Genomic DNA, 24,946 nt, shown 5'->3' on the forward strand with positions numbered 1-24,946 from the left:
AAGTTAACCAATGGAAGAGTAACATATTGCGTCACGCCGCCAACAATTGGTTGAATGGTCTCAGTGGACTGCCTCCTAACTTCCTGCCGCCAGAGGGTATTCACTTCCGGCGTGTGTTCAGCTCCTTGCTCTCGACTGTTAATGGCGGGCGGTGGTAACTGAGCGGGACGCAGGTAACCGCTGCCGGCCCCGCGGACGTCTCCCCGGGCCCCCGCTTTGTGCACGTCGCCAGTATCGGAGCTGATCAGCATGTCTGTGGTGCCGCCCAATCGATCGCAGACGGGCTGGCCCCGGGGGGTCAACCAATTCGGCAACAAGTACATTCAGCAGACCAAGCCCCTCACCCTGGAGCGCACCATTAACCTGTAAGTGCAGCGCGGCCTCAGCCGGCAAGCCTCTCCCCGTACGCCCTTCCTCACGCCGGATGCGGCTTGTCCCTTCCGGGATCCGCGTTTTCTTTCTCAGACCTGTTTATCGACCCCCGACTTGGTAGTTTTCTTATTTTAAAACAAGGTTCGTTACCAGTTTCTCTTCAGTGAGCCAAGGTAAAAACCCACGTTTGCTTTGAATTCATAATGTGTGTATATTCTTTCAATCTGTTGCTGGTTGTTCCATCGCACATGCATTTGTGTTTATTTGAACAACTATCAATTTGGTAGGGTGTACATTTCTTTTGCAGTATGTTTTCCAGATCAACCTCTGACACCCTCGTTTTCTTTAAATGTCTTGTAGTGTACCATCCAGTAGCCACATTTTATTCATTTTCGCGCCGTTTGGTCTACCTTCTTGCATTTGTATGTCTTGTCTACCAAAGTGACAACATTCAATATCTTTGCAGACTCCCAGTAGACCTAAATTGGGAGTACACACTCTGTTGTCTTGTACTTTCAGACGGTTGAAGGTACCTTACATGTTGCCCCGACAGCCTGTTTGCAGACTGTTTTGTTTTCAGCAAACCTTTTTCTTAAGCAAATGGTTGCATTTCGGGATCACTCAAACAGTATTTTGTTGTAGCAAGAAATTGGGATTGGGATATAGCTTATATAATGTTTGCTTTCATTCCCCAGTGTGGAGCTGATTCTAATGGGGAAAAGTGTTCCGTTTAGACTGGCTATTTGTTTAAAATGTGCAAAAACATTGCTGATAGTGGGGTTTGGATAAGTCATTTTAGTGTTTCTCCGTTTCATATTCAAATAAATAAACCTTTCCTCCTAAAACTAAATGTGACAAGAAATTGAAAACTTCTTGAGCTCTTGAGAACTGTTCTCAAGAACTACTACTGCTATTGTTTTTGGCAAAACAAGTACTGGCACGCAAACTTAGGTAATAAATACAAGGTTTATAAAATGTGGAAATAGTTGACAGTTGTGTCTATGCAAATTTACTTTTGTCCCACAATACACAATACACAGCACTTTAATTTCCTGTCACTTAAAATGCTCATAAGATTCCCATAAGATGGGCAAGGTGAGTGCTCTTTTTAAAAAATGGATGAGTGCAGGAGTAGTTTGCTAACTGGCAGTGGGCTTGCCTAGTGTTTGGAATGCCCGGGATAAGTTCTGCATGTTTCAACGATAAGCCAGAACCATGGGTCTTATTTAAACTCTCCTTTATTGCTGGGTCTGCTCACATCGGGCCATTGTGTAGAGTTGTTGAAACAGATGTGCTTTCAGCAAGATTTTTTGCAGGTTGAGCATGTTACTTTTTGTTTCCTGTGTAAACGCAGTGTTGAGAAGTAAAATTACTGTTCGGTGAACATGAGTTCACCTGCATGAAGTACCCATCAAATAGGAAGTAAATCTTTGTTTCTGCAGTGCATTCCTATTTAGCAAACACTGGCTGGGTCCTGGTGTACCACAGTGTGCATGCACATGGCCAGGTGTTTGGAGCACACTCTGCTTCCAGATGCCCACAGTCTGATGTGGAGAATGTGCACTTTGTGGGCTGTTGCTCAGATTCCACAGCTGGAAATTCAACATTTTGTTCTGTTGAGATCCTGTGATGTAGGAGATAGCCCTCACAATAGAAATGTGTTGTGGCTAGTCTCAATTCTTTCTAATGTAGGTTGGGAAAACCAAATGTTAGCACATGTAGAGCATTATACAGTAATATGTGTAGTAACTTCTTCCTAATGTTGTTGGTATTAAGATTCATTTTTGGATCTACCACAAAATTGTATATAATCTTTTGAAGTTCCCTGAAAGTGGTATGTTTTTATTATTTTAGAGTTGCTTTATGTTTAGAATCTGACTTCGGGAATTAATGTTTTCCTTTTGGCTACCTTGAGTTCCCCTCTCAAGAAGAACTGAGGAGAGTATGTAGTTGTCTGTTACTGTCGAGAATTTATTTGTGCATGTTTCACATGTGTGCTCTATGCATTCATGCATACCTATGTAGTTGTGTATGTGGGGTATATGTGTGTGTTTACAACATTTGTGAATGTATGATGTGCCTGGGTCACAGCACATGTATGGAAGTCAGGACAATCTCAGGAGTCAGTTCTCACCTTCTACCACTGTGTTTAAGAATAGGGTCTTGTTTGGTCTATTGTATCAGGTTACCTGTAACTTATACGCTTCCAGGGATTTTTCTGTCTGCCACTCAGCTTGCTGTGGGAGCACTTGGCTTTCAGGTGTGCCTACTGCAGCCAGCTTTGCATGGGTTCTGCAGATTCAACTTCAGATACAGTTTGCATGTCAGGTGCTTTACACACGAGCCTCTCCGCAGCCCAGGTTTGCAGATGTGCCTGCATATGCTATTTCTCCAGCCCCTTCTTTTCTTTTTTTTCCTTTTCCTTTTCCTTTTTTCTTTTCTTTTCTTTTCTTTTCTTTTCTTTTCTTTTCTTTTCTTTTCTTTTCTTTTCTTTTCTTTTCTTTTCTTTTCTTTTCTTTTCTTTTCTTTTCTTTTCTTTTCTTTTCTTTTCTTTCCCTCCCTCCCTCCCTTCCTTCCTTCCTTCCTTTCTTTCTTTTGAGACAGGATCCCTCACTGTCCTGGAACTTGCAGAGTAAGCTAGGCTGGTTGGCTAGTAAACCCCAGAAATACATCTGTCTTCACCTCTACAACAGTGGGACCACCGTGCTCAGATTTGTGTGTGTGTGTGTTTATGTGTATGATTGGTGGGCTTTATTGTTTGTTTTTGGTAGATTGTAAATGTAATTCTGGGGGGTTTCTATCCTTTCCCCCTTGCTCCCAGGTAATGACAAAGCGTTTCTGAGTCTGAGTAAAAGGATTTGGTATTTTTTTTAAAGTTCTATGTATTTATTATATATAAGTACACTGTAGCTGTCTTCAGACATTCCCAAGAGGGTGTCAGATCTCATTACAGATGGTTGCTGGGATTTGAACTCAAGACCTTTGGAAGAGCAGTCAGTGTTCTTAACCCTTCACTGAGCCATCTCTCCAGCCTGGGTTTGGTACTTTTACTAACAATCTGCAGGCATTATGCTGGGCAGATTCTGAGCTAGTCTAATCAACTAGGCTGCCAGTACCCAGCAAATGGTCTGTTGTCTGAATCTCAGCCTTGCCATGGCTTAGTCTGGGCCGTGTGTGACCTCGTCGCCATGGTTGTTCTTTCCCCCTCTTCCTTCTCTCTCCTCTGGAAACCACAGACAGGGATTGGAACTCTGGCCCTATTTAGCTGGATAGATCAGCTCTTGATTAATCCATCAGAGGCGATGGGAAACGGTTTTTACCTAACATTGAGACTGGAGAAGCTTGACCTTGCCAGGTCAGGACGGTAATCAGGTGTCTGGGCGTAGAAATCAGTATTTGAGAACACAGTGCACAGAACCTTCTCACAACAGTGGCAGCTGGAGATTGGAGTGGCTCGAAGAGATTAGGTCCTCGTGCTTCAGTGGCAAGTCCTTTCCTGTCTGCTCAGGGTAGTTTCAGGGGGGTTGGTAGATGAAATACTTTGGGATTAGCCATGTTCAGTCAAAATATCTTCCTGGGGGATAACACTATAATCAAGGGGCTGCAAGATTAAAATATAAATATGGATTTGATCTTTACTAAGCAAGATGATGTCTTTTACACTGAGTCACAGTTTGGGTTCTCTTAAACAAGGCTCAGAGGGAAAAAGAAACCATGTCTAAGCCACTGGTAGCACATGTCCTTAATCCCAGCACTTAGGAGGGAGAGGCAGGCAGGTCTCAGTTTTTTTTTTTTTAAAGGTTTATTTATTTATCTCATGTATGTGGGTACACTGTAGCTGTCTTCAGACACACCGGAAGAGAGCCATCAGATCCCCATTACAGATAGCTGTGAGCCACCATGTGGTTGCTGGGATTTGAACTCATGACCTCTGGAAGAACAGCCGGTGCTCTTAACCGCTGAGCCAGCTCCCCAGCTCCTTTTTTTTTTTTTTTTTTTTTTTTTGTTGTTGTTGTTGTTTTCAAGTCAGGGTTTCTCTGTATAGCCCTGGCTGTCCTGGAACTCACTCTGTAGAGCAGGCTGGCTTCGAACTCAGAAATCTGCCTGCCTCTGCCTCCCAAGTGCTGGGATTACAGGCGTGCGCCATCACTGCCCGGCTCTTCTTTTTTTAAAGATGTATTTTATTTACTTGAGTAAAGTGTCGCTATTTTCAGACACACCAGAAGAGGGCATCAGATCCCACTATAGATGATTGTGAGCCACCATGTGGTTGCTAGGAATTGAACTCAGGACCTATGGAAGAGCAGTCAGGGCTCTTAACCGCTGAGCCATCTCTCCAGCCCCAGGTCTCAGTTTTAAAGGCCAGCCTGGTATACAAGTGAGTTCCAGGGCAACTCTTTCAAAAAACAAGCTATCCAAAAATTGAAGTAAAGATGATCCGAAAAGGAACTAGAAAAATAATGAGTATTTGCTAACTGGGAGAAACAGAAAATAATTGGCTCCACCATTGAGGTGGCTCTGGGTGGGGGTGCTTGCTGCCAAGACTGATGAGTTCAATTCCCCAGAACCCATATGGTGAAAGGAGAGCACAGGTACACATTATAGAACACTATACATCTATGTGTTCAAAAACTCATCTTTAAAGCTATTAAAAGGAAAGCAACTAGAGAGCTGCTGATAGACAGTGGTGGCTCAGCACGTAGGAGAAAACAGATGAGCTGTCAGTACAGGCTGGCTAATAGAAGTTATAACCAGATTAGTCAGAGGAACCTGCCTGGTACATGGTATCAGTGCCATGAAATGATCTAAAACCAGTATAGATAAGCATTTTGCTAAGCATTTCAGGGACCTTAGGGCAATGCTGTCTGTGATTGACACATGGAAGTTCTGGGGTCAGGAGTCAGCAGTACTCTGATCTCTGCTATCTCGTAGCTGCTTATGAAGCTTTGGCTGGTCTTCTGAGCACAGTAGTTTTGTATGTGTTTGAGTGGTTTCTGTATGTGTTGATTTGAACTGCCCTGGTAAATAAATAAGACTCTTGGTCCTCATGCTAATGCTGGTGTTTGGCTTACAGGTACCCGCTTACCAATTACACTTTCGGTACAAAGGAGCCCCTCTATGAGAAGGACAGCTCTGTTGCAGCCAGATTTCAGCGCATGAGGGAGGAATTTGATAAGATTGGGATGAGAAGGACTGTAGAAGGGGTTCTGATCGTACATGAGCACCGCCTACCCCATGTGTTACTGCTGCAGCTGGGAACAACGTTTTTCAAATTGTAAGTAGTGTTGGAAATAACAACAAGACCACGTTTAAAAGTGGCTGCTTTAATGCAGCTTAAAATGCAAGTTTAGCCTTTATTTATTTAGAAATGGTATGATTTTTCTCAGGGCAATGCTTATTTTTCTTTCCATAGAGCTAGATTAGGACAAACTCAGTTTCTCAAAGTGATGGGAAATGGTACTGAATTTAGATGTTTTCATGTAGATTAATCACTTGAGCTTATAACTCTTTAAATATTTATTTGCCCCACTGGTCGAATTGTGTCAAAAAGAAAGGCCTCAAAACTAAATTGATAGTCTTGAAAAATGTACCATTCTTCAGATCTAAGAATGTAGCCCGTTCTATGGGTGTTTATTTGCTAAACTCCATTAGATCTAGCTTTCCTTTGAGGAGGCTGTGGTGGATTGCTGGCCAGTGATTGTGCTCATGATATATGTTAGTTTTGCTGTTTAAACTTAGGATTGAATACAGTGGTCTTGTACTTAACATCATAAATTGAACTTCCCAGCACATCCCCCACCTTTGGCCCTTGTTTTGTTGCTTATCAGATGTCACTGAAATGTGTCTTATCAGTTCCCTGATAGAAATGGTGATTATTATGTTCTTGCTATTATCCCCAAATTGTATTAAATTGTAAGCTGAAATTAACCTTTTGCAGACCTGGTGGTGAGCTTAACCCAGGAGAAGATGAAGTCGAAGGACTAAAACGCTTGATGACAGAGGTATTTCCTGTTTAACACTCTGACAATTCTATTGCCCATCTGAATACTACCAACTTAATAAGTAATCAGATTTTCATGTGTCTTGTAAAAAATTAATTTGAGCAGTTAGAAGTAAGTAGAACTTATATCTGAATTAGTATAAATTATTTTCTGGAAAATGAACATGTCTGTAATCTTAAACTAAGACCAAAGGATTATCTTGAGTTCAAGACCATTTAGGTTACATAATGAGTTCTAAGCCAGCCGGGCCTCAGAGTGAGACCCCATTGCTAAATAAACTAAAACAGAACAAAAATGTTGATGAAACAATAATGCTAAGTTGCCATTTTGGTAGAAGTTTCAGAGGAAAACTACTAACTTTTCCTCTGGTTCTTCTGAAAACTAACAAAAAGTCAGAAGAAAGGTAATTTTTAAAAGGTATAAAATTCAGTAGTATTTATGGAATGCAGAGTGAAACATTACCAAAAAGTTGAATTACTAAGTGAAAGCTGGAAGGCTGTAGGGCACACCACAGCAGACTCAGCAGAAACTGGAGTTTAGCAGCATGTCAGTCCGAAATGCAGCCGAGAAGAACAGCAAGGTTGAGGACTTGCCAGTGCTAGGTTCCAGGGTCAGTGAGCCCATGCCTCAGCTGGGTAGATTGAATCTATGAAGAGTGATCTACATTGCCTTTCCCATTCTGCCCAGTTGAGCCCCGGACTGACTATTGACTGAGTCAGTGGGCATTGGATTTAGCTAACATTTAGCATTAAAATATTTAAGAGATGGGGGGATATTTGAAAACTCCGATCCTCTCTAGTAAGCAGTGTAGGAGTTGTGCTGTGAAGTGGGACTGAGAGCAGCCGTGTGGTGTGGAGCAGAACAGCTATAGTTCCTAGCTGAGAGGATGGTACTGGGCAGAAGGCTGAAGATTTCTGCTCTGCAGAGTGTCCAGTCCAAGAAAACTAGATGACTTTATTTGGAATCTTATGAGGGGGCATAGAATAGCCATGTCAAAACTCCTGAACCTAATGAACAGATATGTCAGTGGCTTGTGAAGAAAGCTTTTTAAGAAAATGCCATCTAAAAAAGCAAAAAGAAATTCAGCCAGAATGGAAGCTAAATAAGTCACAAAAATCATGATTCTTTTGGAGTAATAGAGGAGATCCTGTATCTGTGAAACAAGGGGCCACTTAGAAGACCTTAGCAGGGCTGGTGGGATGGCTCAGTCAGTAAAGGTGTTGTCATCCAGCTCGATGACAACAGAACACACATACAGGAGGGAGAAAGTTGACACAGCAAAGTTGTCCTATGATCTCTACATGTACTATAAAACAACTGTAGGAAAGAATAATTATTTTAACTCTTGCAGAAATTTCAAAACTGTGTTATATCTTATGCCATTTCTCAGGAGACAATAGAGGAAGTTTACTTCCAAGATGAAGGAATAAGGCAGGAATAATACAATACTCAGAACATGACTGTCCAGCACGGTAGGAGAAAGGCCAAAGAAGGCCTCGTGCTCAGCTGTGAACTGGGCTGTGCACAGAGCAAAACAGACTGATACAGGAAGGGAAGATGGGTACTGATTGCTGTTTGGAACAATCTTAGCTCTCAGTGTGGGAATAAAAACATTACCTCAGATAAGTAATCATGGTTCATATTAGCAGTGAGTCATATTGATAGCATGGGCCTTTCATATGCTCTAATTTGCTATTAGAATGACATTTTACCTCTATTGTCTTCCTTGCCAGAATCTCAGTCTCATTGAGAAATACTAATCAAAATCCTGACTAATATTTCTCAAAACTGTCAAGATCATCAAACTAACAGAACTGTCTCTGTCCAGAGCAGTCTCAGGGAAACTGATGACCATAAATATCTTAGATGGGATCCTAGGCCTGAAAGGGGACATTAGGTACAGAAATTAAAGATACTCAAAAACTGTATGGGTTTTTTTGGTATAGTATTGATTCATTAGTTTAACAGATGTGTTTACTGATGTAAAATAGTCACAGTCTGGCAAAAGTGTAGGCGCCATGGTGGTTTCCGGCCTTTCTTAATATGTAAAACTCTTCTAAGGCAGTTGGAAAAAAAAGGACTACTGTTAAACATAGAGACAAATACTGGGGAAAACAACTAGGAGCTGAGAGTCTTGTAGCCAGTTGGGATAGATGAGACAGGACAGGGGATTGCTTCTAGTTCTGAACTTTATAGTACCATTTTTGACCAGTGAAATGGGTAGAATATAACTTTTTAGTGATTTATTTATGTGTGTGATGTTTGTCTGCATGTGTGTGCCTGGTACCCTCAGAGGTCAGAAAGATGGGGTTGCAGTCCTAGAACTGGAAGCATAGATGGTTGTGAACCACCATGTGATTGCTGGGAACTGAACCCACGTCCTCTGGTAGAGCAGTCAGTGTTCTTAATCACTGAGCCATCTCTCTAGCCTGAGTATAACTTGATCAAAATAAGTTCATGTTATGTTATAAAGAGTAATAATAGAATTTTGTGAAAATGGAATCTTTCCATTTTTGTAACTTTAGGTGGATGATTTGTAGAAATTATAGTTGATTTTAGGAAACCTTTTGCATGTTATTTGGCTGATGTTGCTAAATGGTTATCTTTGGTTTACCATGTATAGCCAGAGCAAAAGGACAGGTTTTGTTGGTTTTGTTTTTTGGAGGCAGTCCCACTATATAGCCTTGGCTATTCTGGAGCTTGCTATGTAGATTTTGAACTCACAGAGATCCATCTGCCTCTGCTTCCTGAGTGTAGGATTAAAGGAGTGTGGGTTCTTTTGATAGGTTGGTGCTAGATGTTAAGCTAATCTTGTGGTTTTTTTGTTTTTTTTGGTTTTGGTTTTGGTTTTGGTTTTTTGAGACAGGGTTTCCTCTGTGTAGCCCTGGCTGTCCTGGAACTCACTCTGTAGACCAGGCTAGCCTCAAACTCAGAAATCCGCCTGCCTCTGCCTCCCAAGTGCTGGGATTAAAGGCATGTGCCACCACTGCCCAGCTAATCTTGTGTTTATTGTTTTTGTTTTGTTTTGTTTTTTTGGTTTTTTGAGACAGGATTTCTCTGTACAGCCCTGGCTGTCCTGGAACTCACTCTGTAGACCAGGCTGGCCTCGAACTCAAATCCGCCTGCCTCTGCCTCTGCCTCTGCCTCTGCCTTTGCCTCCCAGAGTGCTGGGATTACAGGCATGCGCCACCACCATCCGGCCTAATCTTGTGTTTATTGACAGAATGGAATGTGTAATAAATTGTAGAGAGGGAATCTATCGGGAAGACACTAGCTGCGGATGTCTCTGTTAGGAGTGTCACTGAAAATAGTCTACCACAGAAGGGAATTCTCAGGTGTCTATTCAGTGTACTTACTATACTGCTTTGCACAGATACTGGGTCGTCAAGATGGAGTCCTGCAAGACTGGGTCATTGATGACTGCATTGGGAACTGGTGGAGACCAAATTTTGAACCTCCTCAGGTCAGTGTTCAGTTGTGTTTAACAGGCATTTGTGAAAGCAGAAAACTCACCTAATTCAAGACCTTCAAAGAAGTGATTAGGGCTAGTAAGGGGGGGCTCAATGGGTTTGCTGCCAAACCTCATGACCCAGGTTTGATCCCTGGAACTCCCATGGTAGAAGGAGAGGACAAATGAGGCATCTACACACACACGCACACGCACACACACACACAGTGAAAACTTTTTTAAAAAGATGCATTTATTTTTATGTGCATGTGTGTTTTGCCATAGAGGATGTCACATCTCTGGAGGTTGGAGTTACATGTGGTAGTGAGCTGCTGCCATTTGGATGCTAGGAATTGAGCCTGGGTCCTCTGGAAGAGCAGCCAGTGAATGACCTTAACTGCTGAGCCATCTCTTCAATACCCTCCTTCCTTCGTCTAAAAAAATTAGAAGTCTTTTTGTTTTTGTTTATTTTATGGTCAATGATGTTTTGCCTGCATGCTTGTCTGTGTGTAGGTGTCAGAAGCCCTGGAACTATAGTTACATACAGTTGTGAGCCGCCATGGGTTGGGGTGCTGGGAATTGAACCCAGGTCTTTTGGAAGAACAGCCAGTTTTCTTAACTGCCGAGTCATTTATCCAGCCCCTTAAATGGAAATTTTTAAAATGAAAGATGAAAAAAGTAATCAGAGTAGAATTTTGATTTAAAAAACATTTTAAAGACCAAGCAGCTTTTTTCCTTTCATGTGTGTGAGTGTGTGCTTGTGTATGTATATGCCCGATGCCTGGGGAGTTGGGGGGGGTTGGGGGGTGGGAGGGGTGGGGGGTTGGAGGGGTCGGGGTTGGAGGGGTCGGTGGGTGGGAGGGGGCGGGCAGGAACTGGAGCCCAGGAAGTAGTTAAGATGCTTGTTAGTTACTACAGGTGCTGAAAATGGAACTCTCCCTCTCTTAGGGTTTACTGCTGTGAGCAGACACCATGACCAAGGCAGCTCATTTAATTGGGGCTAGCATATAGGTTCAGAGGTTCAGTCCATTATCGCCAAGGTGGGGGAACATGGCAGCATCCAGGCAGGCATGGTGTAGGAGGAGCTGAGAGTTCTGCATCTTCATCTGAAGGCTGCTAGCAGAATACTGGCTTCCAGCAGCTAGGATGAGGGTCTTAAGGCCCACACCTACAGTGACACATCTAGTCCAGCAGGGCCACACCCCTTAACAGTGCCACTCTCTGGTCCTCATAGACTTGTTCAAACATGAGTCAAAGGGGGCCATACCTAAACATAGCCACTCCCTGACCTAAGCATATACAAACCATCACACTTCCCCTCAAACACAAAATAAACAAGTGGAAATGTTTAAAATTCAAAAAGGATCAGAGTATTTTAATTGACTTGACTTTTAATTTCGTGTTTGTAACTCTTTGATTTAGATTTAGGAAACATTACAGTCAAGCAGACTTTCCTTTTTTTTAATTTTATGTATGTGTATGTATACATGTGTCCATGTATGTATGCATGCATGTCTGTAATGTGAAGTATATCGAATGTACTAGATAGCCAAGTCTGGACTTGAACTATTCTTCCTCCACCTCCAAAGCATTGGGGTTACAGTATGCCAAGACAGTAAACTACAGTTTCAGGATGATTCTGTTTATTGTTGTTTTGTTTCCCTTTTGAAGTGTTAAGGATTGAACCAGGTCTTATGTATGCAGGACTAGTTCCAGCCTACCCACTTTCTTTTAAGAGAATAAATTTAAAATATGTAGAAGTAGAATTATGGTAAGTAAAATTCATGGTGAAGTGTTTTTCTGTTTTTTAATATTTATTTTATAATGGGTGCTCTGTCTTCTTGCACACAAGAAGAAGGTATTAGATCCTATTACAGATGGTTCTGAGCCACCATGTGGTTGCTGGGAAGTGAACTCAGGACCCTTGGAAGAGCAGCCAGATGGCTCTTAACTGCTGAGCCATGTCTCCAGCCCAGATGAAATATTTTCATTCCCTCCCTCTTTCTGCTGCTCCATCTTCCTGCTTTCCCCATGGATTGTTTTGAAGCAAATCATAGTTATCATTTCAGTTGTAAATATTCTAACGTGAATTGTAAAAGATAAGGATTTTATTTTATAAAACATTGGCAGTGGAGACTAGAAAGATGGTGTAGTACAGGACCAGCGTTCCATTTCCAGAATATATATAACCACCTCTATCTCCAACCTCAGGGATCCGATAGCTCTCCCTCTGTGGGTGCCTGCATTCATATATGTAGATACACATGTACACACTGAATTACAAACAAAAGGCTAGGGACAGGGCTCAGCAGTTAAGAGCACTTGCTGCTCTTGCAGAGAACTAGAATCAGTTCCCAGTACTCACAGGGTAGCTCACAACTACCTGTAACTCCACTTTCAGGGGTTCTGATAGCTTTTGGCCTCTGAAGGCATCAGACACACAGTTAATTTCTTTAAGGGGAGGAGGACAGTGTTTGTGAACACATTCACTTCTCAACTCTCATTTCTGAGGAGTAGGAGTGGGGGTGGGGAGAGAGGGGGGTAGAGGGAGAGAGAGAGAGAGAACACGAACACACGAACACGTGGGATTCTCAGAAGGGTAGGTGCTCAGTAAGTGCTACTGTCAAAAAGATAAACTGAGGTAGAGCTACTTCCTTGTGCTTGAGAGCAACTAAGTCTTGGGCCCTCTCAAGGACAGGTAGAGTGTTACATGGCTATTACAAGTTCTACTTTTGAAAAAATGGCTGTGGAAATGCTGTGGTTAAAAAAAATATATTACCTTGTATTAGTGAGGGGAAGCATTGTAGCGTAGACTTGCACATATAAACAGTTATTTCAAAAAACAATTGGGAATGAGATCTAGGGCCGTGAGCATGGTAAAACAAATACTCTATCACTGAGCTGCATCTGCAGCACAAGAAAAACATACAGCAATTACCATCTAAAGTAATCTCATCAGATATATAATTGCTACGTTTGTATATCCTGATGATTTTTATTGTTTTTAAAATTTTTTTTTTTTTAATTTTATTTTTATGTAGTTCTGGCTGTCCTGGAACTTGTTATATAGACTGGGCTGGCTTTGCACTCAGAGAGATCCTCCTGTCTCTGCCCTGGGAATGTTGAGATTTAAAGCATGTGCTACCATGCCTGGCTGTGCTAACTATTTCTAGTTTTCATATTTGTTTGAATTAGGTAGTCTCTCCTGTTTCTTTTACATTTATAGGGTTATGAACTCTCTTCTCCTACCCTTGTAAATCATCTTAAGTGAAAACAGGCTGTCTTGTGTTTCAGTTGCCAATAGCATCCATGCTTTATTGAATGAGTGCTCTTTTTCCTAAATGTTTCATATATTGATAAATCAGTTGATTGGATTCAGGCTCAATAAATCTGGCAAAGGGAACAAATAAGGCAAGGTGCTATATTGCTACTGGTTGAGCATTCCTAATGCAAAACTCTGAGATCCAGGGACTTTGGTTGACATAATTTTAAAGTTTTGGCTCTTATAATTTTGGACTTTGAGTTGGTGATATTCATGAATATAAATATTCCAGAGTTTGCTAAACCCCAGAATCTGAAGCACTTTGATCCTGTGCATTTCTAATAAGGGATACTTAAATCTATATTTCTAAATTTAGTAGCCTAAGACAATAGATAGTTATCTTGGAATTTTCAAGGCCCTATAAAGTCATAGATTCTGCATCAAAAATCAGAGTGGGGCAAGGATCTAATCCCTAGTTCACATGGAAGCAGACCTTATTGGCTATTAGACTGATGTCTTCAGTGTTTGCTAGTTGCTGACATAGGGCTTCCATCAGTTCCTTGTCATCTTCGAAGGATAACTCCCTCTAGAACAGCTGCCTTCCTTTGAACATGTACTTGAAGAGGATGTTAAGAAATGATGTCAAGGAGTGCTCAAGTGGGCAGCCATGCTGTTAGCTTCCTGGTGTTGGCAGTGGCATATGATCACTTCTGTATTCTATTCGTAACACTCTGGTACATAGTGGGAGAGGCTACAAAGGTGTGAATGCAGATGACCTGATGACTGGGGTCTAGATGCTGGCCTCCACATGTAGTGGTTTGTTCTATTAAGATCTCATACTGAATGAGTGTGGTAGCCCACACCTTTAATCCTGCCACATAGGAGTAGAGGCAGATGGATCTGAGTTCAAGGCTAGCTAGGTATACACAAGATTGCCTGGTCAGCAAGTGCTTATATAACAAGACCATGTCTCAAAGGAGCTAAGAAAGAATTTATACTATTTGGTTGGTGTACTGGTTGTTTTGTATGTCAACTTGACACAAGCTGGAGTTATTACAGAGAAGGTGTCTCAGTTGAGGACATGCCTCCATGAGATACAGCTGTAAGGCATGTTCTCAATTAGTGATCAAGTGAGGAGAACCCAGCCCATTGTGAGTGGTGTCCATGGGCTGGTAGTCCTAAGTTTTATAAGAAGGTATGTAGAGCAGTTCAGTAAGCAGCACTCTTCTGTGGCCTCTGCATCAGGTTCCTGCCCTGTGTGAGTTTCAGTCCTGACTTCCTTTGGTCATGAACAGCAATGTAGAAGCTAAAAAAACCCTTTCCTCCCCAAGTTGCTTTTTGGTCATGGTGTTTCATTGCAGCAATAGAAACCCTGTCTAAGACAATTGGTTTTCAGAATGTTAATGTTAACAGGTCATTGTCGATAATTTCCTACAGTCATGAAGTTTCTGGAGATGTGTTTTTCTTTTTTTTTAAATACACAGAGAACCTTAACCTCATCAGCTACTTGGTTACTCTGGAGTATACAGTTCTATAGGAAATAGTAGATGCTTCTTTTCTTTGCTTAAATTTTCAGAAGAATGCATTCATCCTTCAAAGATACATAATGGAGTGAAAAGGACAGATGTAGATTGAAACATGAGACAGGAAGTAGCAAAGTATAGGGAGAGGGGGATCAGAAGCAGCAGTCATTTAAAAAAAAGGTGGGTGGGCATGGTGGCGCATACCTTTAACCTCAGTATTCTGAGGTAGAGGTAGGAAGGAGTTCATGCCCAGTCTTAGCTACATACTGAGCCCTGTCTCAAAAAACTTCAGAACAAAACCACATAGCCCTCCCCCCCCCCACCATATAATAGTATTGACCTTACTATAACCAGGAACAGCTAGATTAATACTGCTAAGAGCTGTTAAGGAACCATATCAAATGTCCCTCTGAATTGTCTGTCAGGAAGATGGAAACCCAGGGACTCCTGTCCACCCTTTGGCAAGGCTTGAATGAATTTCTCTTCAATTTTATGAGTTGAGAAACTTTGCAGACTTCAGAAAGGCTTGGCCTACCCTAACATCTGAGGGAGAGTGATCTGGGGTATGAACACCTCATTAGAACATTGGTATGACTATGTGGTCTTAAGTATATTTAAGGTATTTAAGTCCACTATAATGACTGATAATGTTATTGATGCTCAGATTTTCATATTTTGGCTTGTATCTTAAATTTGGGTCTTAAATCCTTTGGACAGATCAAAAGCCCTATTATTGGAGAGCTTCTTTTCATAACAGTATGTTCCAGGTCAAGTGTTACACAATATTGGCCAGGCAAAAGATGTTCTGTCCTCTCCTGACTGCCTTGTGTAGCTGAGGACAAGTACACAGGACTCTGTGAACACTGGTGTTCCTGAGAATTGCCACAACACATCTGTGATGTGGCTTTAAGAAGCAAAGTTTCTTCATACACAAATGTTGAAGTTGCTATTTCAAAGATATGTGCAACAATCATTCTAAACAGGCTTTGGTTTCCTGGACATTCCTTGACCTAATTGGAAGGAAAGTGCTCAGTGTCGTCAGTGTCAGTGAAGATCACTCAGAAGTCTTCTAGGCTGTTTGCTGAATGTCCTCCTTGTCTCCTTTACTGTATGGCTCTGTGGTATTGCTTTACTTCACTGAAGTGTAAGATTGGCTCTGGAAGTATGGATATCAGTGAAGTGCTGTGTGTTTATTTGGTTTTAGCCAGCTTGCCTGTTTTCATTGGGTGTCACTGTGGAAAGGTGTATCATTACTTCCTCGTCTCTATCTTTTCATATGAACCTCACCCAGCTTAGGTGTCAGCAGAACTGGAGAGGAGCCTTTTAGAAAGGGAGCAGCAAGTAGAAGGAAATGATTTTGCCTGGCTATGATTTGTTAAGTGTGAACCACAGGTGTTTTTCAAGTGTGCAGTTTGAACTACATTTCGATTCTTTGTACCTTTGCTGTTAATCTAAAACCTGGGAGAATTACATGAGCTCATTTGTGCTTTAGGAGTGGTGTTGGTGTGTCGTTGTCTTAGCTTGAGTGCTGCCAGTGAGGAAGAGAGAACAGGAGTAAGTAGGAGACTTTTATTTTGAGTAAAGATTGGATAGATCAGCTGAAGTATGGCTTCACTAAACTGCACAGTCTTGTGAAGGTACTAGCTTCTTTTTTTTAAATAATTACTTTTATTTTATGTGCATTGATATTTTGCCTGCAAGTATATCTGTATGAGGTTGTTGGATCCTGGAGTTACAGACAGTTGTGAGCTGTCATGTGGATGCTGGGAACTGAACCCAGGTCCTCTGGAAAGAGCAATCAGTGCTCTTAACTGCTGAGCCATCTCTCCAGCCCCAGGCACTAGCTTCATATGTTTCTACATAGAGTGAGTGTAATAAATAATATCAAATTGTTCTCAAGTAGTAGTTTCTCCAGTTCTTTTTGTCCTTTTACTTTTTCTAAATATTTTCTCCATTTTACCCAGCAGTTAGACTGCCCATCTGAGTGACAGAGCTGCACTTAGCTCAATTTTTTTCTTAAAGCATGTGCTATGTGTATGGGGGCTAGGAAGAAGGAGCAAAGAGCATCCTGTCAAATACCTCAGAGGCTTTAAAGTTTTCATGGAGTAAACATGATCACATTAGGATTCTAGAATGTTTTAGTAACAATATGCAGAAACAGCAGCAGCAACTTAATGTAAGACCAAAGCTTCATTGTGTTGTAAATTTCCCTAGCCTTGCATTCTTTGACTTTTGTACATAACCAGCTGTTGTATGCGAAGGCACTTACTGTGTCTGTGAGGTAGATCCATTTAATGGAAATGAGACAGAAGCATATCCCCAGCAGTGCACATGTAGAGAACTAAATGAGTCGTCTGGTAATTACGGTAAGCTGAGTTAGCATATGAGGGTAGTTGAGCTTTGTGTCTATAACTGAAAGAACCTGATAGTTAACACAGGAGGTGTTAAGAACTTTGATGCTTGAAACCTACAAGTTCCTTTCCTTTCTGTTTTAGTATCCGTATATTCCTGCACATATAACAAAGCCCAAGGAACATAAGAAGTTGTTTCTGGTTCAGCTTCAAGAGAAAGGTAAGGAACTCTCTGGAAAGCAGCCGCTAAAGCTCTTGCAGTCTGTTCTCTGTGGTTCTCTGCTCGTCTCCTCCAGGCTTTTGAGGAGCTTTAAGTTCACTGTGAGACTAAAACACCTGTCATACTTAAACAGAATCACCTTGCTTCTCTCTGTTCCAGTCATGGTGTAGGGGAAATGAAATCGAACGAGGTCTTAAAATAGATTATTGTAGTTTTTGTAGTTTTTGAGCTGTTATTACTGATTTTCACATTGTGGTAAGGTAAATTGTCTTTTTGCAGTCTTCAGGCCTGCTATGTTTCAAGAAATAATAGTTCCTTCCCAACCTTCCATTCCTAATCCCCCCACCTCAAGAACAAAGAACAAAATTCCAAGGTCTCATGTGACCTACACTGACCTTGAACTCCTGATCCTAATGCCTCTGCATCTCAAGAGCTGGGATTACAGGCTTTCACTACTACTCAGGTTCTTGCTCTGTAGCCCAGGCTCTCCTCCAAGTGTGTGTGTGTGTGTGTGTGTGTGTGTCGCGCGTGCGTGTGTCGCGCGTGCACATGGGTGCAGGTATGGGAACTAAAGTCCAGTTCTCTGGAAGAATAGCAGTTGCTCTTAACCGCTGAGCAGTTTTTCAGCCTGCCTATCCGCTTCTCCCTCCCTTCCTCCCACCGTCCCTCCCTTGCTCCCTGACCGTGAGTGTCCCAGGAATGTTCTCTTTCCTGTGGCTCCCCATTAGGTTAAACTGGCTGGCCACCTCTTGCTGCTTTTACCAGCACCAGGATTACATGTCTACATTATATGGGTTTGGGAGATTGAACACTGTTCCTTGTGCTTGGAAATCTTGGTCCTCCTGTTTCCGCCTCTTGAGTGCTGGAATTGTCAAAATGTCTGGCTCCATTTCTTACAGTAATTTTATAGGAGAATTTAAAATTAAGTTATAAACCCAAAGGCAATTTTCAATTTGTTTTAAACTGTTTATGGTATTTCTCTCTTGAGAGGATGTTTCAGATTTATGTCTATAATTTCTAGACAACACAGACAACCCAAAGTGAGTAATGAGAATTGTCTTTTTCCTTAAAAGTTTTTCTTAGAGCTGGGGATATCGCTCAGCAGGTAAATTGCTCACTGCAATCATCAGAACCTGAGTTCGGTTCTTCAGCACCCATGTAAAAAGATGAGCATGGTGGTGTGCCTCTGTAACCCTGCACCGGTAAGCAGAGAGACAGGTGGCATCTGGGGCTTCTCTGACCAGCCAGTCTAGCAAAAACAGTGAGTGCCGCCTTCACTGAGAAACTCTCAAAGAATAAGGTGTGTGTGTGTGGGGGTGCCTTGGGCCAGGCGTGCTACTACACACCTTTATTCTCAACACTGAGGAGGCAGAAGCAGGTGGATCTCTAAATTCAAGGCCATTGTGGTCTACAGAGCAAGTTCCAGGACAGCCAGGGCTACATAGAAACTCTGCCTCAACAAAACAAAGTAAAACAACAACCCTCCCCAGGGGGATGGGGGGGAGGGACCGAGGAACCATGCTGATGCTGCCTCTAGCCTCTGCCTGCACATGTGCCTGCATGGGTGAACACAGTGTCAGGCTTTTCTCAAATGTAAAATCGTTGATTAATTACAAAGTGGGAGGAAAAATTATATGAAAGATTAAGGAAATTGAATACTGTTTTGTTTTTGTTTTGTAGCTTTGTTTGCAGTGCCTAAAAATTACAAGCTGGTAGCTGCACCATTGTTTGAACTGTATGACAACGCACCGGGATATGGACCCATCATTTCCAGTCTTCCTCAGCTGTTGAGCAGGTATGCAGAGTTGAACATTTCTGATGCAACTATGTAAAGTATCAAAGACATCCAGAGCCACTTGAGAAATGATAGTGCACAAATTCTAAGACTTAAGGAAAATAAAGACAGTTGATGTATTTTTACATTATATGTAATCAATGAATTAAAATATGCTTAAAAGTACCTGAAGACTCAAATTGTGGCATGAAGTTCTGACATGTAACTGTTCTTCCTCAGATATGGTGTCTTCCATAGTTAGTTTGCAGTCTATTCAAAGAAGATATGGTAAAACAGTCAATATTTAAAATACAAAGTCGAGGTCTATATAAAAGTAGGGATGGTCACCAGGCATAGTGGTACACTCCTTCAATCCCAGCATTCACTTGGGAAGCAGAGGCAGGTGGATCTCTGAGTTCGAACTGGTCTGCAAAGCAAGTCCAGGACAGCCAGGCATGTTACACAGAGACTCTCTCAAAAACAAACAAACAAACAAACAAACAAAAACGAAAGGGGGAGATACTCAAATCTCTTAATGTAATTTATTCTTTTTCTTCTTTGGATCTACTGCACTTAGGTCTGAATTGGCAAAAGGTATATAGCCCTATAGTTTTATATGGAGTCTGAATTTTTAGGTAAATAGGATTTTTTTTTCTTTCTTTTAACATGACAGGGTCTTTCTACATAGCCCTGGAACTTACTATGTAGACCAGGCTGGTTGAAAAACCAGAGATCTGCCTGCCTCTTCCTGAGAGTACTGGGATCAAAAATGTGTACCACCGTGCCCCCTTTGAATATGCATTCTCTAAATTGATTTTTATTATTATAGTTTCTTAATGCCCACCATAGATAAGAACTGCAGATAAAAGTTTATTATGAGGTCAGGCATGGTAGTTGTACTGTGAGTTCAAAGCCAGCCTGCTCTACACAATAAGTTCTAGACCAGCCAGGGTTATATAGTGAGGCCCTGTGTCAAATAGCAAAAGATAAAAGAATATGGATTGTGTGCTGGAGAGATGGTTTAGTGATTAAGAGTGTGTGTTGCTTTTTCAGTGTGTCTGAGTTTAGTTCCCAGCACTTACTGGGCAGTTCAGCTGCCCGATGCCTCTGGCACCTGTGCTCACACGTGTGTGCACATGAGCACTTGTACTCTTGTACTTGTGCTGTCTCCTTTATGTGGGTGTGTGGATGACAAAGTCTTTTGGATTGTGCAGTCAGTATTTGGATTTGGATCCGGATTTTTTACGATTTACTTTTGTTGTATGTGCATTGGTGTGTTGCTGCATGTATGTCTGTATGAGGGTGTCAATTCCTGGAACTCAAGTTATAGACAGTTGTGAGCTGCTTTGTGGGTGCTGAGAATGAGCCTGGCCCTCTGTAGAGCAGCCAGTGCTCTTAACCATCTCTCTAGCTCCTTTTGGTACTTGCTAGTAGTAAAACTTGGAACAAACTCTTATACTTGTTTGCCATATACAAACAAGGATGGTAGTTTCTTCCTAGGACTGTAGTCAGAGAGCACACAACCTGCTTAGAACACAGTACTTGGAAATACTTGTTACATGTAGTTAACAGCGCCCTGGTCATGATGTTCTCTTCTATGGAAGCGTGTGGAGTGAAGAATCAGCCTTTTACTCTGTCACTAATCATCCTTCAGCATTTGCTCTTCTACTTTGATCTCTTGCAGAGAGCAAAAAACATGTAAGAACTTTTTATGCTTCCAAGGAACTTTGTAATTCATAATTAACCAAAATTACACTCTTAATATTTCTCATGGTAGTATTCAGTTGCACTTCTGGAGTATATAAGTGCGACCGGTAAGGTCAAGCTGCATCTTAAGGTAGAAATGCTAACCATGTCAGGAGGGGAGACATGGCCAGGTAAAGCTCCTTGTTTAAGATGGAAACTGTATAATACTGTTTCTAATAAAAATTTTCTGTTTTTGAAAATGCAGGTTCAACTTTATATACAACTGAATTCCTGTACACAGAAATAAAAGAAGCCGTCTCTGTGAGCACAGCTTACACATGTAGAAGAATAACTGTAGAACAAGTTTTGGTTTTCTCTTGTTCCCTAAATTGCCACCACCTTCTTGTTTGAAGAGTAAAGTTACTATGAACTAGATAGTGGTGTAAACATGTGACAGTGTCCCTTAACTTTTGGTTCTACTCATACATTTTTTTGTACATTAAAGAAAGTGAATTTCTTATTTGTATTTTTTTTTTTTTTTAAGTTTCTCATTAAACTCTGAAAAGTCTTACAGCTGAGGATCCTTTTTTCCCTGCTTTAGACTGGGGAATGTTAAACCATGATCATGGTTTAGATAAGGTGAGATTATGGGCCCTTTGCTCCAGTAGCGTATGCATATGGTCCTTGACTGTTAGAGGTGTTGGTAATAAGGACTTTCCATTACTACTTTGGGGAAATAATTTATCTGATTAAGTCCAAGGTGAAGTGTGTACCAAACTACACTCTTTTACAAAGAATCCCCAGTATATTATCTGACGAGTATATTTTATAAAAATCTCTAGGCCTTACTTCACAAGTCAAGACATTAACATTTGGGAAACCATTAAGAATAGGTAAGCTGAAAACATTGGAATTGATATAAAAAGAGGTCTATCTAGAACTCATTGCAGTATTTTGCTTCATATAACAGGATAGTGTTTTATCTGCACTGCTGTGAAACTGCTTCTTACTGAGTGAGACATGACAAAACCACATGAGGTTTTAAACTCTCAGATTACAGAGTTACAGTTGTAGGAATCTTAGGTGTTGTATACATAATGATAAAAATCATGATTTTAAGTAAGCAGCAAAGCTTTTTCAAAGTACTTTAGAATAACTGGGTATGTTGGTACATGCCTATAATCCCAGCATCTGGGTGCCTAATGCCAGAGGATCAAGAGTCCCCGTATAGCTGAGATTTTTAGCACGTCCCTACCTCAAAAATAGAAACAAAGGAATAGTCTGAATCAACTGGATTCTAGAGGTCAGGACAGGTTTTGTCAGCCTAAGGAAAACAGCAACTTTAAACTTGTAATACACTGCCTGCACAGTTAGGATGAAATTAAGGGAGTAAGGTTTCAGGACAAAGGTGGTTGAGAGTGGAGGCACACATCTTTGATCCCAGCACTCTAGAGGTGAAGGCCAGCAGATCTCTGGAGTTCCAGGCCAGCTATGGGTACATAGTGAGACCCTATCTCAACAAAGTTTTAAGACTGGAGAGTTGCTTTTGCATAGGACTTGGACTTTGGTTCTAAGCACCCACGTGGTGGCTCACAGCCATCTGTAATTCCAGTCTCAGAGGATCTGACATGGCTGACCTTTGGCACCAGGCTTGCATGTGGTACATATATTTACACGAAGGTAAAAACACTCATAAAAATAATGGGTAAAGGACTTGGCTGATTGTGTCATTGTGTTCACTACAGTTGCTTTATTGCAGACTTGTTGGCTGTAGGCTTAATGTAATGAAAGAAAAGTTACAAGAGGTAGCCAGTTTAACACTTTTAATAGGCAGAAATAAGCTTGATTAGTTCTTACACTTCTATGCTGTCTGCCATGAGGTATGTCTCCTGAATATTGGCCAAGAGCAAATGTAAACATATTCTTGTTTAGCTTTGACAGTTAGGTCAAGTATGACTGAGGAATTAACCTCATTCCAGTTTATTTGGCGTCATCTGTAGTGTCTAATCATGCCCATGCTTTGTAAGCACTAGTCTTCATATCCAAGAGTGACAACTGTTGTCCTCCGAAAAGCCACTAATTCCCTGAAGATGCCTCTCTTACTGGGGCCAACAGTTTTGCCCCAGTAGTTTATGTAAGCATATTCCTAATTTAGCACGGGTTTCTTAGGAGTCCAGCTAATCCTTCAGATTTGGGAGGGTAGACAGGGAGCTAGGCTGACTGTGCTCATCTTCTGCTCTTGGCCACTAGAGAGAGATGCAACAGCACCTGGCTTCCACTGCTAGTGTTGATGTTCTGAGAAAGTGGAGAGACGTGAATGTCCTACCTACCTGAGATTCACAGAGTGCTGTCAGAAAGCAGTGCTTGAGTTGAAGAGTCAGTTCTGATCTACTCTTGCCTTTTGTAACTTAAGCTTTGACTCAAATTCTTTCAACTGTAAGTGCTTCAACCAGTCATTAATATTCTGAGACCTTTGATTTAAGTTACCCGCTGTTCTAACCATCAGATGTAAGGGGATTAGTTTTAAAACAGAATATTCCTGTCACATAAACCCAAAGTTTTAAAGCTTTTTGGTAATTACAGTTGGATCTCAATACTCTTGTTTCCTGGTAACAGATGAATTAGAGAGGTATAAATTATATGTCTTCTTTCAGGCATTCAAAGAGAGCACAGGTGTTAAGGATTTTTTGATATGTAACATCACTCTTAAGATTTAAGTCTTCGAGGGTCACTCTAACCATGTATATTCTAAATATTGGAGAATATTAAAATAAGCCCTTGAAGAACTTGACATTTTAAAACTAAATGTTTCTTACAAATGAAAGCCCTCTTGCATTATTTTCTTATTAATGCTAGTAAAGGGAGAAAATGAAAAAGTTTATTCAATTGTTGAAAGCCCTTTGGGAGTATTGAAAAAAAAGTCTCAATTGATGGAAGAAAATTGTGAATTTTTTTTTTTTTTAAGAGTAGGCAACACTAATCAGTGGAAGTGCATGCAGACTTTTAATCCCAGCATTTGGGAGGCAGAGACAGCGGGGTCTCAGAGTTAGAGGCTAGCTTGCAGCCTGGTCTACAAAGCAAGGTTTAAGAGAGCCACAGCTACACAGAAAAACCCTGTCTTAAGATCACACCCTCTGCCAAAAATTTAGGCAACACTTAAACGACACAGATTCTATACATTAGTTTGAATTTTAAAAAAAGTCTGGGTGTGATGCTTTCATGTGCATCTGTGTAACATGTGTGTACAGTGTCCATGGAGGCCAGAAGAGGGTGTCATCTCCTGGGACTGGAGTCAGACTTGGGTCGGTATTGGGAATCTAAATTCCTGTTCCCTGAAGAGCAGCCAGCAGTTAGTGTTCTTAACTGCTGGGCCAAGTCTCTACCTCCTCCTGGTTCTTTAAGGTGGCCATTCTCTCTCAAGGGCACCTTACCTCGTTCCTGCGTGGTGATCTGTCCCAAGCTGAGGCTGTCATCCGCTCAACTCTTCTCTGGGCTTAGGTCTGTCGTACCCATTGAACTTGCTGTTCCGCAATCCAGGCTGGCTGCAAGTGTGATAGTGATGTATTTTTGTGCCTTCAGCTCCCCGAACTTAAAAGTTTTTACTCATTCTTAGTGTTTGGAATGGTATGTGGGTTGCTGACCGCTGCAGAGAATTTTCAGTTTTCTATTAAAGAAGCTTAGCTTTTGTAACTTAAGATTAGATTTTCTAACACATTCCACTTGTTTTCTATCACTTACTTGGGTTAAACTGGGCTCACTTGTTTGTCTCAGTTTAAATACAAGCTGTAATTCAGCTGGAACAATTAAACTCACCTTAGTATTAACTCATATAACACACAAGGTTATTTTGGGGGGGGGGGGGAAACCAACCAGATATATCAAGATTAAGCCAGTTAAGTCCACTTTATATTTTAGTGAGGAATTAAGGCTAGAGCTACGGTGGAGGAAATGCGGGAATTAGACTGTTCATTGAGAAGAGCAGTGTGTTCTGAAGCAAACCGTTTGCCCAGGGATGCTGCTCAGTGGGAGAGTGCTTTGCCTAGAAAGCTCTGGGTTCAATCATTGTGTCCCCCTAACAGAAAAGTTGGTAATTATGTTCATGTATAGTATACAAGCACCATTTATAGTTGTGGCTTTGAGAACTTGAACCTGGTTTGTTTATAGGAATGTATAAAGAAACTGGAGTTTTGGGTTACTTTTTTAATATTTGTAAAGCAAAAGTTTGATCAAAGTGATCATTGTTCTTTTTAAAAAATTATTTCACTGTTATTTCAATAAAAACATTTAAAACTGAATGACTGTTTGGGA

General features: G+C 41.3%; 1 protein-coding gene across 2 annotated transcripts; it reads left to right on the forward strand.

Annotated features, from left to right (window-relative positions):
• The first annotated feature begins 97 nt into the window (after positions 1-97).
• Nudt21 (nudix hydrolase 21) lies at positions 98-24,495 on the forward strand. 2 transcript variants are annotated; one of them, XM_052167112.1, is made up of 7 exons: positions 99-365; positions 5,447-5,647; positions 6,311-6,374; positions 9,748-9,837; positions 17,103-17,178; positions 18,859-18,973; positions 20,904-24,495. In XM_052167112.1, exons 1-7 carry the CDS (start codon positions 250-252, stop codon positions 20,923-20,925), a joined length of 684 nt encoding a protein of 227 aa, XP_052023072.1. In that variant the 5' UTR covers positions 99-249; the 3' UTR covers positions 20,926-24,495. The 2 variants fall into 2 exon arrangements, with proteins under 2 accessions (XP_052023073.1, XP_052023072.1); XM_052167113.1 differs by lacking the exon at positions 9,748-9,837 and having other exon boundaries at positions 98-365.
• Positions 24,496-24,946: the final 451 nt, after the last annotated feature.

Source organism: Apodemus sylvaticus, chromosome 21 (assembly GCF_947179515.1).
Source record: "Apodemus sylvaticus chromosome 21, mApoSyl1.1, whole genome shotgun sequence".
NCBI lineage: Eukaryota > Metazoa > Chordata > Mammalia > Rodentia > Muridae > Apodemus > Apodemus sylvaticus.

Excerpts from the sequence above, each read along its gene's own strand:
- Nudt21 (XM_052167112.1), top strand. The coding sequence starts at position 250 with ATGTCTGTGGTGCCGCCCAATCGATCGCAGACGGGCTGGCCCCGGGGG. Across the intron at positions 9,838-17,102 it reads CAAATTTTGAACCTCCTCAG|TATCCGTATATTCCTGCACA; the intron begins GTCAGTGTTCAG and ends TTTCTGTTTTAG. Across the intron at positions 18,974-20,903 it reads CTTCCTCAGCTGTTGAGCAG|GTTCAACTTTATATACAACT; the intron begins GTATGCAGAGTT and ends TTGAAAATGCAG.